Genomic DNA, 14,852 nt, shown 5'->3' with positions numbered 1-14,852 from the left:
CTTTCTCGGCCCAAAGATCACGAGAAGAAATGGTCAGATATAGATATAGATACAGATACAGATACACGCTTGACCTTAAAGCTACTTTCGCGTTACTTTCTATGCATTTTCGCTATACTTTCTATGTAATTTGGATACAAACACAAACACAGACGGATAAATAGAGATATGTTTGTAGCTATGCATATTGACGAGCTACGCGTCGTATACGTAATGAGTGTGGTACTCACCAGACTATCGGCCACATTTTGACTCATTATACGAGTACTCGATGGCGTCCAGCTGCTGCAATTACTTCAATGTGCGTGCTTAGACTTTGGTAAGATGCAATTGCTGCTGCTGTTGCTGTTGCTGTGGTGGCTGCTGTTGTTGCTGCTGTTGCTGCTGCTGCTGCTGATGATGATGACGATGACTTGTATCTGTTGGATACGCGCATTTTGACTTTGACACGGCTTTGCGTCTAACGACGACACACAGATAATTTGTTGTTGTTATTGTTGTGGTTTTCTTGTTTCTTTTATGTACAATTATTATATATATTTCTTTTTTATTGTATTATTACTACTAGCAGTTGTGTTTGAATTGTGCAACTGCTGTTCACTGTTGTTGGCAAGCGGATGTGAGCATCTGACGAACAAAACTTGCAATGCGATCGATGCGACGACGACGACGATGCGACGCACTAAATTTCAAGTTTTCTTTGGTTAGCGCAACTCTGTAAGAAAGCGACGAAAAATACAAAAATAAAGCACATACATAACAACACACACAGACACAAACACAACAACATCAACACTTTGGTAAAAGCAGTGAAAAGCATTTAAAAGTCGCACAGTAAACGCGTTTTCTATACGCTCAAAGGAAAGTGCGCAACGTTTGTGGCCCGCGCAAATGAAATGGCCAATAAAAAAATTAAAAAAAAAAAGTAAAGAAATAAAAACAACAACACATTGCTCGCATGCCAAAGACCATACCCCCAATAACATCAGCCCATAGTCCAGAGACCCCCAAGCTATAGCATGGGGGATTTATTATTGTCGTAGACCGAAGCGACTCCCAGCGCCCCACAATCGCAACTGAGCGCAGCCGCTGTACGCTGAGTGCTGAGCGTTGAGCGTTGAGCTGAGCTGAGCTGACGAACGTGACGAGCAGCTGATTTACGATATTAAGCCACAGAAAGTAATGGCATAAGTTGCCTTGCCACTGTGCACAGTGGTGTCAGCTGAGCTTCAACACACAGATTATCTTTGTTCGTTTGTCTGTCCGGTTTCCTAAATTTGTTTTGCTCTGCGATAATGAGTGTTAGAAACTTTTAAATTGATCTACGCTTACAGATCTTTCAAAAGTTATTTTTGAATTTCCTGAAATTTTGATATCTCATCTTAATTACCAGAAAATTTCAAAAATTTAACTAATTTTGGTTAATTATATATTATTTTTTTTATTTATATTATTATAATTATTATTTTTTGTTTAATTATTATTTATTAGTATTATTATTTTATTATTATTATATATTATTATTATTATTTACATTGTTTATTTATTTATTTGTTATTACATTGTTATATTCCCTAAAACTTAATTGAAAATTCATAATAACTCAGGATCTTCTATAAGTAGAAATGATCTATCATCGTTCGTCTGTTCATGTGAATAAAATCGTTGTGCTTGGCTATTATGACAGCTAGAAACCTCAAAAATTGCAATAATAAATACATAATTTCTTTAATTAGTAAACGATCATGCCAAAGATCACTTCGTGAAGAATCAATTCCAGCATACACTCTACTAGGAATCCCTTTTAACCATTAAATTAAAAGAAAACAAATATTTTTTAGCTATAAAGCTTACACTTCGCTCACTAACTATCCTAAGAACTTCACTACAATCCCGATCAGTTCGTGAAGATTGTAATTCCAGCATACACATCAATTTAAATTCCAGGAATTCCATATTAAGTTCAAAAAAACATAGCAATTTTTAGCTATAAAGCTTGCTCTTCGTTCACTAACTATCCAGAGAACTGCACTACAATGATAATCAGTTTGTGAAGAAGCAATTCCAGCTTGTTCGAATTCCTCTTAACCATTTAATTGAAACAGTAATTTTTAGCTATAAAGCTTACTCTTCACTTACTTCCATACAATCCCATCGCAATCGCAGAACACTAAGATCAGTTACCACTGTGCGATTGCGATGTCAACGTCGACAGCGTTGTGCTTGTCACTCGCACAAATGATGAATTTCTTTTTTACCACTCGTAATCGCATTGCCCGCTTGTCCGTACCTTGTCGTAAGTAGTTCCAAAAGATAGCGGGGCTTGTCAAAATGTTTAGCAAACTCGCAACGCTAATGAAAGTTCGTCATTTTTTTGCCAACTTCGTCTTGTATTAACTCGTATTTTGTTGTTGCTGTTGCTTCACTGTTGCTTGTGGTATGTGTTCTGAATACCTCAACAGTGGGCACATGAAAAAATGCGGAAAATGTATGCACAAAAGCAAACACAGCAAGCAAAACAAAACTCAAAAAGAAAATAAAGAAGCAACAGGTAGGAGTTTGGTTTTGCGCGAATATCGTAAGAGAAAGAAAGAGAGCGCACGCAAGAGAGCGAATATGCAGAGCATCGCACATCAGGTGAGTTTTTGCTTAAGCGGATCTGTATCGTATATTTGAGAATACAAAGCGCAAGCGTAGAATCATTTGACTGTCAAGCTGTGAAGCTTTTAAGTCAACGGATTTATGACGTAGCTAAATATATACCTGTTTGGTTTTTACAAATTCCGGATATAAGATATGCAGAAACATGCTAAATAAATGCAAGATTACACGGCAAACTGCTTCCTGAACTTAGTCATTGTAATCAGTTGTGCTTACGATATTCAATGCACATTAAGGGCAACACGGTTTTTGTGTGTGTTGCCTCTAAACAAGCCATCATCAACCTTGATTACCTTGAGAGCTAAACTGACCCTTTCACTCACTCGAATTATGTGCAAAAGAATACACGATAGAGGTCTTAATTATGAGTTGGCAGCCACTTCATGCATCTAACATTATATATGAATATGAGCGATCTTTTGTGAAACTGCTGTTGAGCATCAATTCATTAGCATTTCAAATTAATACAAAACTTAAAACAAGCTGCGCTGCTTACGGCGCTGCCTACATACGTCGTGTTCACAGTTCTGACAGCCAAAGCGAGCTTTTTGTTTGGTTTGCTTGCAAAAACAAAACCCAAAACGAGACGCGCGCTTTTTGATCGTTTGTGTTTTACACCTCCACACACTCACACACACACAAACACAGGCTGGAACACTCCATATACGATACGATATAAGAACACATATATTTATTGTATAATATTCCACTTGTTTGTTTGTAGTGCAATTTTTAGTGAAATGTAAGCGCATTTCGTTGCCTTTTCAATTGTTTTTTTTTTTTTGTTTCATTTTTGGACAACAACAATTGGGCTGGCCTTTTACGCTCCAGCAGAGCACAGCTTGCGCTCTCTCTCTACCTGTCTCTCATTCAGTTCTGTGTGTTGGTAATTTGCTCTCTTAAAATATTAATGATCTCACTGCTTCGTGTTCGTGTGCGCACTGTTCTCAATTTACGATATCAAAATTGCTTTATTAGCCAAAAACCAAAAAAGACAATACCCAAAAAAAGCAGTTAAATCTTTTATATACTTTGCTCATACCAATTCTCTTCACATATTTGGTGGAATTTTTTGTGTGTGTTAGTTTTTGTTGTTGTGTTGTTTTGTTGTGATATTCTTTTTATTTTTCACTTGTTTCGGACGTGTTTTTAGCCAGATTGGCCAACAAGGCAGCAAAAATAAATACAAGAGTAAAGTATTTGTAGATTTCTAGAGTTTATCGAAGCAGTTTGATTATTCTTTTTTGCAAATTTTCTTTTCTTTAGTTTATGAATGGATCTTGTGGCAAGTTGACTGCTTCCCAGTTTTCCCATAAAGTCTCTTGCTAGTTTTATGACCAGGAAAAAACACGTTGCAATTGGCAACTGGTTTACATCTATGCAACGACACACACACTCATACACAGCGTTGCCTAGCTGCACTCATACACACACACACACACATAGAGCGGACTGCAGGTGTGTAAAATGGCAAAACGCTTGTATCATATTTTTTAAGTCGAAATCTTTTCATGCAATTGTTGTTTTTTGTAGCGCGCACAGCAATTTGACAATTAATTTTAATAACATTTGATTATTTTCAACATTTTTGCAGATACTTTTTTCGCATATACCTTTTACATTTTCATTTGTTTGCCATTCATTTGCTACTTTTGTGCACTTTTCACACACAAACTCGAAACGAAACAGAAAATGCCATTAATGATATGCTGCTTGTTGTTGTTGTTGGTGCTGCTGCTGCTCGCTTTTGTTGTCTTGAAAATTTTCGTTACGCTTTGGCAGACATTACGAGCCACGCTCCGCACTTTCGCGTCCCGCTCACCGCGCTCTCTCTCTATCACACTCTCCCGAAACGTAAGCGAACCCAAAAGCAAAACGCACTCGAGGGGGACTCGTGATACCCGGCACCTCGTCTATCTTTGGTTACACGTAGATTGCGACTGAAAAGCCAAACCAGCAACCGAAATCGAAACCCCCAGCACACAAGACTGAAGCTGGCCACGAGAGCGGGAGAGAGTGAGAGAATTTGTTGTGGTGCACCCAGAGTTACTCTTAGCACAAAGAGTGTGAGAGCCCGATGACAACACCTCGTTTACCTGTTGAGCGATGAACGTAGCAGGCGGAAGAAGAAGTCTGTCCGTTAGCGTTAATTAAAGATAACTTAAAATAATCTATTTTCTTTATAAACTATTAAAATCGAGTCTTGTTCTTATAGCTTTAAGCGTGTGACAATACATTGCAAAGTTTCTTTTTAAGTTTCTCAAAAATGATCACATAATCAACGATCATGTCGAGATTTTTTCGAAGTGGCAGCACATTAGCCGTATCCTCAAATGATTGCTTGGCCCGTCGCAAGCGTCGCTGGATCTCTGGCACACTATGCAGTTGAGCGCAGGACAATTCCATATCGGTTGATATGAAGGCCGAGAGCAGAGCAGCAAGATCCTGGCTTAATTGGAATTTGGGCATTACGAATGACACTACATGCTGATCCACGAGCATTGTGTGTGAGTCGTCAGTCGTATTTAATTGAAACTCCTTCGGCCGCTTCGGTTGTGCAGACTACAAAAAAAAAAAACAATTTCGATACATTGCCAACTTGTTGCATCCCTACAACTCACCAGTAATCGAGGCAAGCTGTCTGTTGAATTGAAATCGCGTCCAAGTTTTAAAGTAAATGGCCTCTCATTGCTCTTTGATACATATTGATAGCCTTCAGGGGTTTTACGAAATCCCGGATGCAGATCGAGTAATTTCAAGCGCTTCTTAACGGCTTCTGTTAACTGATAGCTGTGCACCTTGGGCAAAATGTCTCTCAATAGAATCTCACATAGCTCCATCGTGGATAGCTCGTTGTCTGCATTGCCCGGCGTGAAATCGGTGAATGTTGCAGCATCCTGTATAAACAGCAAGCGACAGGAAACTGTTGCGTACTCAATAAGTTCCATGTGCAATGTGGTATCCTCGTTCTCACTCATTTCGCGACAACAATGTTATCGTGTGTTTTTCTTTTCGCACTTATGATCAAACTGTTTGTGGCATAAACATATGCTTAACAGCTTGCTACACTGTTAGTTAACAGAGACACTGCATCATATATGCTCAACCATTTCGGTAACTTTAAATAAATGTGAATAATAAAATAAATACAAAGAAACAGTTTGTGTTTGTTCTTCGGGTTAAAATTAGTTGAAATTTTCATTAAATTTAAATTTTAACTGTCATGTGCAACCAAATCGATACCAAGTTTCTGTTAACAGTTATCGAAATTGCAATTCATGAGTGCTTTCTTTGGAATCGGTATTTTTAGTATGCTGTCAATCGCACACACGGTCACATTGTATCATTATAATTATGGACGAAGAACTGAATTTTATAAACAAAGATTTAAACGATGTTCTGCAGCAACTTGTCAACGATAAAACACACGACATGGGTGCAGATGTGCAACAGCGAAAGGAAAAAGTGGCCATGTTGATCAAACTGCATGTGCGGCACCTGCAACAGACGGTGATTACGCATCGCCGCCGTCGCCAGCAGCGAGCACGACGACGTCTCAAACAGATGCGTTCGTTCTTCATGCAACAGATGATACAGCTGCAGTCGAAGTACATGCACATGTTTGCCATGCTGCGCCTTAAGCACGCCCAACTAGACAATCTAGATGAGGAGGAGCCAACTTCACTCAATTGCGAATCCCCGCCAGCTGAAATTGTGCCCACACCGCACTCCGAGTTCTGGGAGCTGACTGTGCCGCAGTTCAGCGACGAACAGTTCCTCAACAGCTTACATGTAACCCGCAGCACTTTCCAGATGCTGTGCAGCCAATTGGCCCCGACGCTGCAATCGGTGCCCGAGCTAACTTCGCCCCACTTGGAGCATATCTCCGCCGAAAAATGCGTGGGATTGGCGCTTTATTTCTTAGCCAGCGGTGAACGCATCTCCATCATATCGGAGCAGTTTGCACTGCCACGAGCACGCACCATCAAGTGCTTGAAGGTCTTCTGCAATGCAGTGATGAGCAGCCTGGGCAAAGCGTTGCGTCTGCTGCCCCAAAACCAAACGGATTGCTCAAATGTCTTGGCCGGATTCCGCAGAGAATGCAACATGCCAGCTGCTCTAATTGGTGTGCTCGCCGTCTGCTGCATTCCATTGCGCGGCAAGGGGAAGGGACAAGGTGATGCCACGCTACGCATGGAGTTTCTGCTTGACGATCGCATGCTGTTCCGTGAACTACAGCTGGGGAATGCAAGTGGCAACAGGGCGCCATTGACACCGCTATTCGCGCACGCTCCTAATCCTTTGTCGCAATTGCCGCTGCGTTGCATCAATGGGCGTGAGGTGCCTACGTTTGTGCTAGCTCCCGTTCATCAAAATTATCCCTTGAGACCTTGGCTGCTGCAGCAGTATACGGATCCTGTGGCGCCGCACGAATACGATTTCAATGAGGTAGCCGATCATCTGCAGGAGCTCAGCGATTGTGCCCTACATCGGCTGATGTCACGTTGGCGTTTCCTCAGTCAACCACTAGACATCAGTTTCCAGACCGCTTCTTGCATCATTACGGCGGCCACCGTGCTACACAATCTGCTCGAGGAGCTCAGCGAACCACACATGCTCGAGTGGGGCAATAGTGTGGACGTCTCTAGGTTCAGGCCACCTCCCATTTTCCTAAATCAGCCAGACAGCAATGAGGATTCGTTACGTGCTTTAGATGTGCGTGATTTTCTCGCGAGGACAATTAGCTCTACGGAAATGTAATAGGCAATTATATTGACGGATTGTAAATAGTTTAGCTAATAAAAGACGTATTTATCTGTATGTGAAGATTCTTTAATTTGATATTTAAAACTTGAACGAATCACCTCTACGGATTCTTTCGATGGTGGAGAAAACTGCTTATATACTGGAATAAGATCTTCTTGATGGTAATTTAATTATACATCATTAAAGAGTAGAAAATTGTAAATAATTTAAGTGACTAGATAGAAATATATAGTTTTACTCAAAATTCGTTTAGTTTAATAGAACAGTTTCAAGATGAAACTTTCAGCTTGTACGATTTTATACATTCAAAATAACATCTTTCACCATATAATACTAAATTAACATTGATCTGCAATTATATCTATCAATTATTTAACAAAACCCCAGAATAAACTGTAATAAGTTCAAATAGAATAAAACTAGTGAAATACACGGAAAAGTCCCCAAACGAAAAGTCTTGCAAGTATACATTAGAAAAACGTAAAATTTATTTTGTATTTTATATTGTTAGGTGTAAAACATTGCTCAAACGATGTTTAGTACAGACGCTGAGGGGGACCCATCGACGACTTGATGTGCAGAGAACGCACGTTCTGCCAGTTCTTCTTGAGCAGGGAGACCAAGAAGTTGATGGACAAACTGACGTTCTGGGAGAGCTCATCCTGCTTCATGCCGACGTGGCCAACGGCAACGGACAGACACAGCACCTTCTTCATCTGGAACTTGATGGTGGACTTGACCTCCTCGATCTTGGCCAACATCGACTCCTGGTGGGAGAGCAGGCCAGGGAACTTGCCAGCCTTGTTAAGACCGGGACCCAACAAACGTGGGATCTGCTTGATCAGAGACTCGGAAGCCAAGAAAGCATCATAAGACTTGGCCAGTTTCTTGACCAGCTTCTTGTTCTTGTTCAGCTTCTTCAGAGCCTCAGCATCCATGAATTCAACGCCGTTAGCCTTGGCTTCATCGCAATGCTGCTGATCGCCCAGAATGCACACCTTCATCTTGGGGCGGGGCACGTGCTTCAACCTAGAATAAAAAGAAAAATGTTTACAATTAGTCACTGAAGTTGTGGGAATGAAGTCAATTCAAATGAAGCTAGCTAAAAATCGAGCAACCATTTTCAAATGGGAGCAAAACTTACACAGCTTGTGTGTCTTGTTATTACGTATTAATCTAGGGTTCGGTATCATTTCTGATACCTACTCAATTTGATTTTAAGACCCTGAGTGCAGGTCTCGTCGAGTTGTGAATCGAGTTGACAATCACATCATCGACTTCCTAACACTGATGATGCCCGGTTTAAGGGTAAAAATGCAGTGCAGGTATTTTTGTTTAGCCAACGTACTTAACAGTGCCTGAGAAACGCTTGTCCTTTTGGGGATCGTAGTTCTTGAGGCCAATTTGGAGTTCCACAGATTCCAAGAAACCGCGTTTCTTTTTCAGCGACTGCTCCAGAAGAGTGGTGACGCCCTCAAGGAGCGTGTCACGAGACACTTTCGATCTGCAATTGTTAAAAAACAATAATTAGTTTCACAAACTTTGGTAGAAATATTATTATTAATGTTGAAGTAATGTGTAAATGGTTGCAACTTGCATGAGTAGTCACATATTTAACACAAAAACTCGCAAGTTTAATATTGCAATCATTTCCAAACTGATGTGGTCATTGATATTGGTCCAAAAAGCTGGTTTCTGATTGCCAACCACGCAAAATATTATGGGAAAATTATATACCGGCATATAATCTCTTAAAACGTTCCATAATTTTCCAATTATTTGCGTGGATGCATTATATTTTTAAAGATTTTGCTGACAAAAAAAACTTACGCCATGTTGATCCCTTGACGACCGATTCACGAAAGAAAGAATGGAGTTGCAGCGATAACAAGAATGGCTGTCGTTTCGATTACAACGCGAATACAACTCTGAAGCAAGGCAGTGGCAACGTTGGTTTCTTGTATTTTACTTTACAATGTATTATATTATATAAATTAATTTTGTTTTGAATGTAAAGGCAATTCTAATGGATAAATATTTGTTAAATATTGATATTAGTTCAGTTGAGTTTGGTAATTTTCTGAAATCAGATAAAGCAGCTTGCTTTTCTTTGCACTTTGTATTTTAGTATATGTATATCCGCCTTTAACTGTATGTTTAGTATTTGAAGTGCAGCCACATTGCTGTTTCTCTTAAAAAACAAGTTTTTCTACATATTTTAAAAGTATTGTTTGGTTTTACAATTATTCTGTAATCTGTTTGCATACTGAGATCTTGTTTAGCAGCATTTATTTGTACTTAATGATCTCATGACTTGAATAACGCATTTCATTATTAAATCTTTAATTAATCAGCGGTTCGAAGAGTATTGAAAGAGACATAGCGAATGAAGTGCTCTCGTGGTCGTGGTAGTTAAAAAGAGAGTCAATAATTCGTGGTCAAACAAAACAATTGCTTTCACTATCAGCACTCTCTCTCTATCTGTCTGTCGTATGCGTTCGCATTTCGCGTTGGGCCTGCGTTGCGTTTTAAAATAAAACTGCTGTGCCTCCGACAGTGTCCATTGAGTGGGTTGCTCCATCAGTGCAATTCACGAATTATATAATTTATCCAAAAGTGCACTCATTGATTTTCCACCACAGAGAATCCAAAAGGAATAAACAGCATTCACACTCCAGCAATCAGCAGCGTCTCCAGGCATGGCGCGGTTAATTGAGAGCAATGTAAGTTACGAAACACGAATTGCAACGAAACTTTTGCATAATTCTTAAAACAAAACTGTCTCGGTTAGTGACCGCATTATACATATGTATTATTAAATACTTGTCTCGTACACCACATTTCGCTAGCCATTTCATAATTGTTAAAAATATCCATTTGTATGTATGCTGCGATTTGGTTGTATGCATGTGTTAACCATTTGGCATCTCCCACAAAAGAATTAAAAACAGAACAACATGCGGATAACTTAAAAATCTATACACACCTATGTATATAGGAATTCCAATTGAACAACAAATATCATGACGTCATGCGCTTAATGTAGCCAACAAAATCTACTATGACGATCTTATAATTATGTCAAGTGTGTAACAGCAGCTTAGAAAGAGACAGGTAGCTGAGCGTATTTTCGGCAAGTTACTTAATCAATGCGTAAGAAGTTACGTACTGCTGTTACTATTATGATTCCTTGTTGTCTGAGGCGGCTGCAAATATTAATTAGGGATTTTACGTACTTGTGTAATATGCGCAACGTCACGATACGGCTAATCGCTCACAGCCAATCAGCTGTTCGGCACTCATGTCTACTCTTTGGCCAAACATGCCTCTCGTTTTCTCTTTAACAAAATGAACCTGAATCAGCTCTACAAATTTATTCAACTGTCATTGTGTGTTAGCTCTCTTACGACTTTTGTGCTTTGTCAGCTCTCGCAGAGCAAAATTTGTTGTTTGTTTTTTGCTTATCATCGTTAGAAAATACTTACTGCGATACAGTCAGTCACTTTAGTATGTATTTACCTTGCAAGTGACTTGAACTTGGTAAAGTTAATAAAAATAGAAAACGTGTTTGGTTTAATTATTCTGTCGCTTTAAAATGCTTAGCAAACTTTCGAAATCTGTTATTTGAGTCACAAACTGATCAAGTTGCCTTTTAGCGGACTGATAAAGTATTTATACTTATCAGCTTACTGAGCCAACTCACTGTTTGGCGACGCGTGCTGACTCGGCACCGAGACCGAAGCCCTCGTGTTGACTTCACCGCGTTGACTTCATTTCAATTGGAAATTGTGCGCGACCGCGTTCGGTTCACCAAACGTTTTGCTGCTTTCAATAAAGTGTCGGTCAAGTTCAAGAGCTGGAAAATTTAAATTGGAAATCCAAATAATATTAAACAATTGCGTAGCAAGTGTTGCGAGTGCGTAAAATGACAGATTTCGATGTAAGTTCATTTCCTCTATTGTTTGTCGAAGAGCAAGAGAGTTTTAGCTTTCGCTTGCTCTCTCTTTGGGTAGCCCATATGTGGGCTCTCTGTTTATCTTGCCTGCGAGTCAGTTGTGACGTCATAGTTAATTACATTTGCATCACCCGGAGAGAGCGCATCGTATGCGCCTCGTGCAATGCAAAAACGTCGTACTCCTAAAATGGACTATGACTTCAAGGTCGCTGCCAAGTCGGTTGGTTAAAAGTTGCACGCAGCTTGAATAACCTCAATTAATACGTTTGGCTTCAATCGATGTGTGGGGCTTCAGTTGGCAGCGTTTAAAGTTCACTATAACCGCTACTAAATATAGATACGATGTGGGTGTTTATACAATATATTTATGTTCTTCTCTCTAATTTTCCTTCAGTAATTTTGCTTATAATAACATTTATGTATTCACATTTAGTTAGGAAAGTCTACTTGCATTAAAATTTCATAATATTAAAGTATTCTTTAAACATTGAATTCAATAGATAAAGATACTATTTTACTTTGTTTGCGTGTAGTTTTGACAACGTATGATTTGGTTAATTTACTATCGGTAAAAGGAAAATTTTCATAGCACACCATTCGACCTCTTATCAGCAAAGGCATCTGCTCTGGCAATCGCAATAGGAAACGTATTGGGGTCTATAATGCGATTATATGTTATTATAAAATGTACATACATAAAAAAATAATAAGTAGCGCCACAACTATTAAGAATAAAATGAAATAGATATAATAACAATGTGAAATACAAACTTAATAGTTTTATTAATAAGTATCTTCAAGTTAAAAAACTATAAATTTAAAAGATTATTAAATTAGGTGTTCGTTCCCTGTATTATTAATGTCACGCTAGATAATTTCATTATATAAATTTTGCTTCAATCACTGGAAATTACAATTCATAAATAAACATCTAATATTTGTATTATTTTTTGTGCATTTACAGTTTGTACCGATTGCGGTGGGCGTCATTGCTGTGGTCGCCGGTGCCCTCATTGTTCACTATTTCATCAACAAGAAGTCAACGAAACCCCGCCGCGAACCCAACAGAACCGCACGTCTGCGGACTCTGGTGGATCCCAATGACAAGTACCAGCTGCCGCTGATCGAGAAGGAGGTGCTCAGCCATGATACGCGTCGCTTCCGCTTTGGACTGCCCTCCAAGCAGCACATCCTTGGCTTGCCCGTGGGTCAGCACATTCATCTGATTGCCACGATCGACAATGAGTTGGTTATTCGTCCCTATACGCCCATCTCGTCGGATGAGGATGTGGGCTATGTGGATCTTGTGGTGAAGGTGTACTTCAAGGATGTGCATCCCAAGTTCCCAGCTGGTGGCAAGATGACTCAGTATCTGGAGCAAATGGAACTGGGCGATAAGATCTCATTCCGCGGTCCATCGGGTCGATTGCAGTATCTGGGCAATGGCACGTTCTCCATCAAGAAGCTGCGCAAGGATCCTCCCAAGCATGTGACGGCCAAGTTTGTGAACATGATTGCCGGTGGCACGGGCATCACGCCCATGTTGCAGCTGGTGCGTGAAGTGCTGAAGCGCAACGAGAAGGACAAGACGCAACTGGCGCTGCTGTTTGCCAACCAGGTGAGTGGAAGTCATTAATTATTAACGATCGCAACAATGATTAATAACACTATATTTTACAGAGTGAAAAGGACATTTTGCTGCGCGAAGAATTGGATGATTTGGCGAAGAAACATCCTGACCAGTTCAAGGTCTGGTACACCGTGGATAAATCAGCCGAAGGTGAGCAACAGCTGCAGTTAACAAATCATGCATCAATACATTTTTCATTCCACCGATTCATCAAAGTTTTGGGCATATAATTGAGAAGTTTAGTTGAAGTTATAGAAGTAATGTTTATCGAGGATATTCTTTATTTAATATAAAATATCAGAAGCGTAGTTAGCAATTGTTAAGTTATTTTTAACACTGACATCGATGCCAAATGAATTGTGTATAAATTCAAATTTAATGCATGTTTTATTACGTCTTTATTATAAGCAGCCAGCAGCTATTTATAGGCATTGCGATTAGATAGATTTGTGTTTAGATGTTTAGCTGCATTTTATAGTAATCACAAAATATGTAGCTAGGTGACTGATTGAGTAATTTATATAAGTCAAATGAATGAAATGAATTGCAAATCACACTCGGAATGCATCTCACATCGCCACAACCACAAATCACAATTAGTTGCCATCAAATGTTGTAGTTGTAAGCGTAGCGCACTGCTAAAAAGCCATCTATTATGTTGAAAATTTCGTGTTTGCCCCCCCTTCGCCACATGCTGCCCTCAAACGGATGCCGCGCACGGCGCACGCGCGCTTTATAGCCTGGTCCTACAACACTGGCCATGTCAATGACGATATGATGCACGAGCATCTGCATCCGCCCGACCCACAAACGCTGTGTCTGCTATGCGGACCGCCGCCCATGGTGAACTACACATGCATACCGGGTCTGGAGCGTCTGGGCCATCGGTCTGAGCAACGTTTTAGCTATTAAGTTCCACTCAACCAAGCTAGCCATCTACTTAGAATGTAAATTTGCAACACAAGTGTTTTGCTTTTCATTTCACAAAATACAAAAAGGGAATTTGTGAACGCGTGCAGGTTCTGCAGTTAGTACTAACAAATCATATCAATAGGGAATATCTTGGCACTAATCTATTTACCATTTCTATCTTTAATACAGGCTGGAACTATAGCGTGGGCTTCATCAATGACGAAATGATTGGCGCTCATCTGTTGCCGGCCAACGATGACACGATCGTTCTGCTTTGCGGCCCACCGCCCATGATTAACTTTGCCTGCAATCCAGCGCTTGACAAGCTTGGCTATCATCCGGACACACGATTTGCGTACTAGATGGAACACAGGACGGATGGACGGACGGACCAGTGGAATCCATGTGGCATCAATATACACATGCATTGCAGACAATTATTTGCATTTCTGTTTTGTCGATTTCTTTTACGCTCAAGAGTTGCATTTGTAACTGTATCCGAACCAAGACGAATTAACAATGAATACTCCCAAATCGAGTATCCACTTCTGTGGATCTGTGTGTGTGTGTTTGCGCGTCCAGCTCCCAACTGAGGATACAAATGCATCCTCTCAACTATTTTACTTTGTTTTCCTTATTTTTTTTAAATAAACTGTTACTATAAAAAACGAATACATTATCTTTTCCATTTCAATTTGTAGTCGTCGAATTTCTATTTGAATTCGATTTGATTCAGCTGAGTAAATAATATGCTAATTTAGGTAATTTACAATCGGAACTAATTTGGTGGACTAATTCGCACTTTTTAAGTTTGATAATTAAAAGTCAATTCAATGCTAATTTTGTACATTTCTAAACTGCGGACATATCAAAGGATAATCCCCCTATAATTAGTATATCGGATAGTATGTATAGTATACTGATAGT

General features: G+C 39.7%; 4 protein-coding genes across 8 annotated transcripts; 2 read left to right on the top strand and 2 right to left on the bottom strand.

Annotated features, from left to right (window-relative positions):
- Positions 1 to 288: 288 nt before the first annotated feature.
- Positions 289 to 5,855, bottom strand: LOC132791800 (uncharacterized). Its single transcript, XM_060800880.1, has 3 exons — positions 5,283 to 5,855; positions 4,275 to 5,223; positions 289 to 715 (listed from the first exon to the last, which is right to left on the bottom strand). Exons 1-2 carry the CDS (start codon positions 5,637 to 5,639, stop codon positions 4,879 to 4,881), a joined length of 702 nt encoding a protein of 233 aa, XP_060656863.1. The 5' UTR covers positions 5,640 to 5,855; the 3' UTR covers positions 289 to 715; positions 4,275 to 4,878.
- A 41-nt stretch (positions 5,856 to 5,896) lies between these two features.
- Positions 5,897 to 7,587, top strand: LOC132791796 (uncharacterized). The gene has a single exon (XM_060800874.1). The coding sequence runs from the start codon at positions 6,016 to 6,018 to the stop codon at positions 7,420 to 7,422; it is 1,407 nt and encodes a 468-aa protein (XP_060656857.1). The 5' UTR covers positions 5,897 to 6,015; the 3' UTR covers positions 7,423 to 7,587.
- A 307-nt stretch (positions 7,588 to 7,894) lies between these two features.
- On the bottom strand, positions 7,895 to 9,414 carry LOC132789663 (large ribosomal subunit protein uL1). Of its 2 annotated transcripts, XM_060797839.1 has the most exons (3): positions 9,259 to 9,414; positions 8,777 to 8,932; positions 7,895 to 8,457 (listed from the first exon to the last, which is right to left on the bottom strand). In XM_060797839.1, the coding sequence occupies exons 1-3, from the start codon at positions 9,261 to 9,263 to the stop codon at positions 7,965 to 7,967; spliced, it is 654 nt and encodes a 217-aa protein (XP_060653822.1). In that variant the 5' UTR covers positions 9,264 to 9,414; the 3' UTR covers positions 7,895 to 7,964. The 2 variants fall into 2 exon arrangements, with proteins under 2 accessions (XP_060653822.1, XP_060653823.1); XM_060797840.1 differs by lacking the exons at positions 8,777 to 8,932; positions 9,259 to 9,414 and adding an exon at positions 8,573 to 8,701.
- A 248-nt stretch (positions 9,415 to 9,662) lies between these two features.
- On the top strand, positions 9,663 to 14,578 carry LOC132789661 (NADH-cytochrome b5 reductase 3). 4 transcript variants are annotated; one of them, XR_009632725.1, is made up of 5 exons: positions 9,663 to 10,151; positions 12,348 to 13,001; positions 13,064 to 13,163; positions 13,753 to 14,040; positions 14,115 to 14,257. XR_009632725.1 is itself a non-coding variant. In XM_060797837.1 (4 exons), exons 1-4 carry the CDS (start codon positions 10,128 to 10,130, stop codon positions 14,285 to 14,287), a joined length of 951 nt encoding a protein of 316 aa, XP_060653820.1. In that variant the 5' UTR covers positions 9,681 to 10,127; the 3' UTR covers positions 14,288 to 14,578. The 4 variants fall into 4 exon arrangements, 2 of the variants coding, with proteins under 2 accessions (XP_060653820.1, XP_060653821.1); XR_009632726.1 differs by lacking the exon at positions 9,663 to 10,151 and adding an exon at positions 11,121 to 11,368; XM_060797837.1 differs by lacking the exon at positions 13,753 to 14,040 and having other exon boundaries at positions 9,681 to 10,151; positions 14,115 to 14,578.
- Positions 14,579 to 14,852: the final 274 nt, after the last annotated feature.

Source organism: Drosophila nasuta, chromosome 3 (genome assembly GCF_023558535.2).
Source record: "Drosophila nasuta strain 15112-1781.00 chromosome 3, ASM2355853v1, whole genome shotgun sequence".
Lineage (NCBI taxonomy): Eukaryota > Metazoa > Arthropoda > Insecta > Diptera > Drosophilidae > Drosophila > Drosophila nasuta.
The sequence above is the reverse complement of the archived record's forward strand: the minus strand, read 5'-3'. Positions and strand labels throughout refer to the sequence as shown.

Bases quoted from the DNA above. Each gene is read 5' to 3' on its own strand.
- LOC132789661 (XM_060797837.1), top strand. From the start codon at position 10,128: ATGGCGCGGTTAATTGAGAGCAAT. The intron at 10,152-12,347 runs GTAAGTTACGAA...GTGCATTTACAG, and splicing joins CGCGGTTAATTGAGAGCAAT to TTTGTACCGATTGCGGTGGG. The intron at 13,002-13,063 runs GTGAGTGGAAGT...TATATTTTACAG, and splicing joins CGCTGCTGTTTGCCAACCAG to AGTGAAAAGGACATTTTGCT.
- LOC132791800 (XM_060800880.1), bottom strand. From the start codon at position 5,639: ATGAGTGAGAACGAGGATACCACATTGCACATGGAACTTATTGAGTAC. The intron at 5,224-5,282 runs GTGAGTTGTAGG...TTTTTTTTGTAG, and splicing joins ACAGCTTGCCTCGATTACTG to TCTGCACAACCGAAGCGGCC.
- LOC132791796 (XM_060800874.1), top strand. From the start codon at position 6,016: ATGGACGAAGAACTGAATTTTATAAACAAAGATTTAAACGATGTTCTG.
- LOC132789663 (XM_060797839.1), bottom strand. The intron at 8,458-8,776 runs GTACGTTGGCTA...TTTTTATTCTAG, and splicing joins CGTTTCTCAGGCACTGTTAA to GTTGAAGCACGTGCCCCGCC.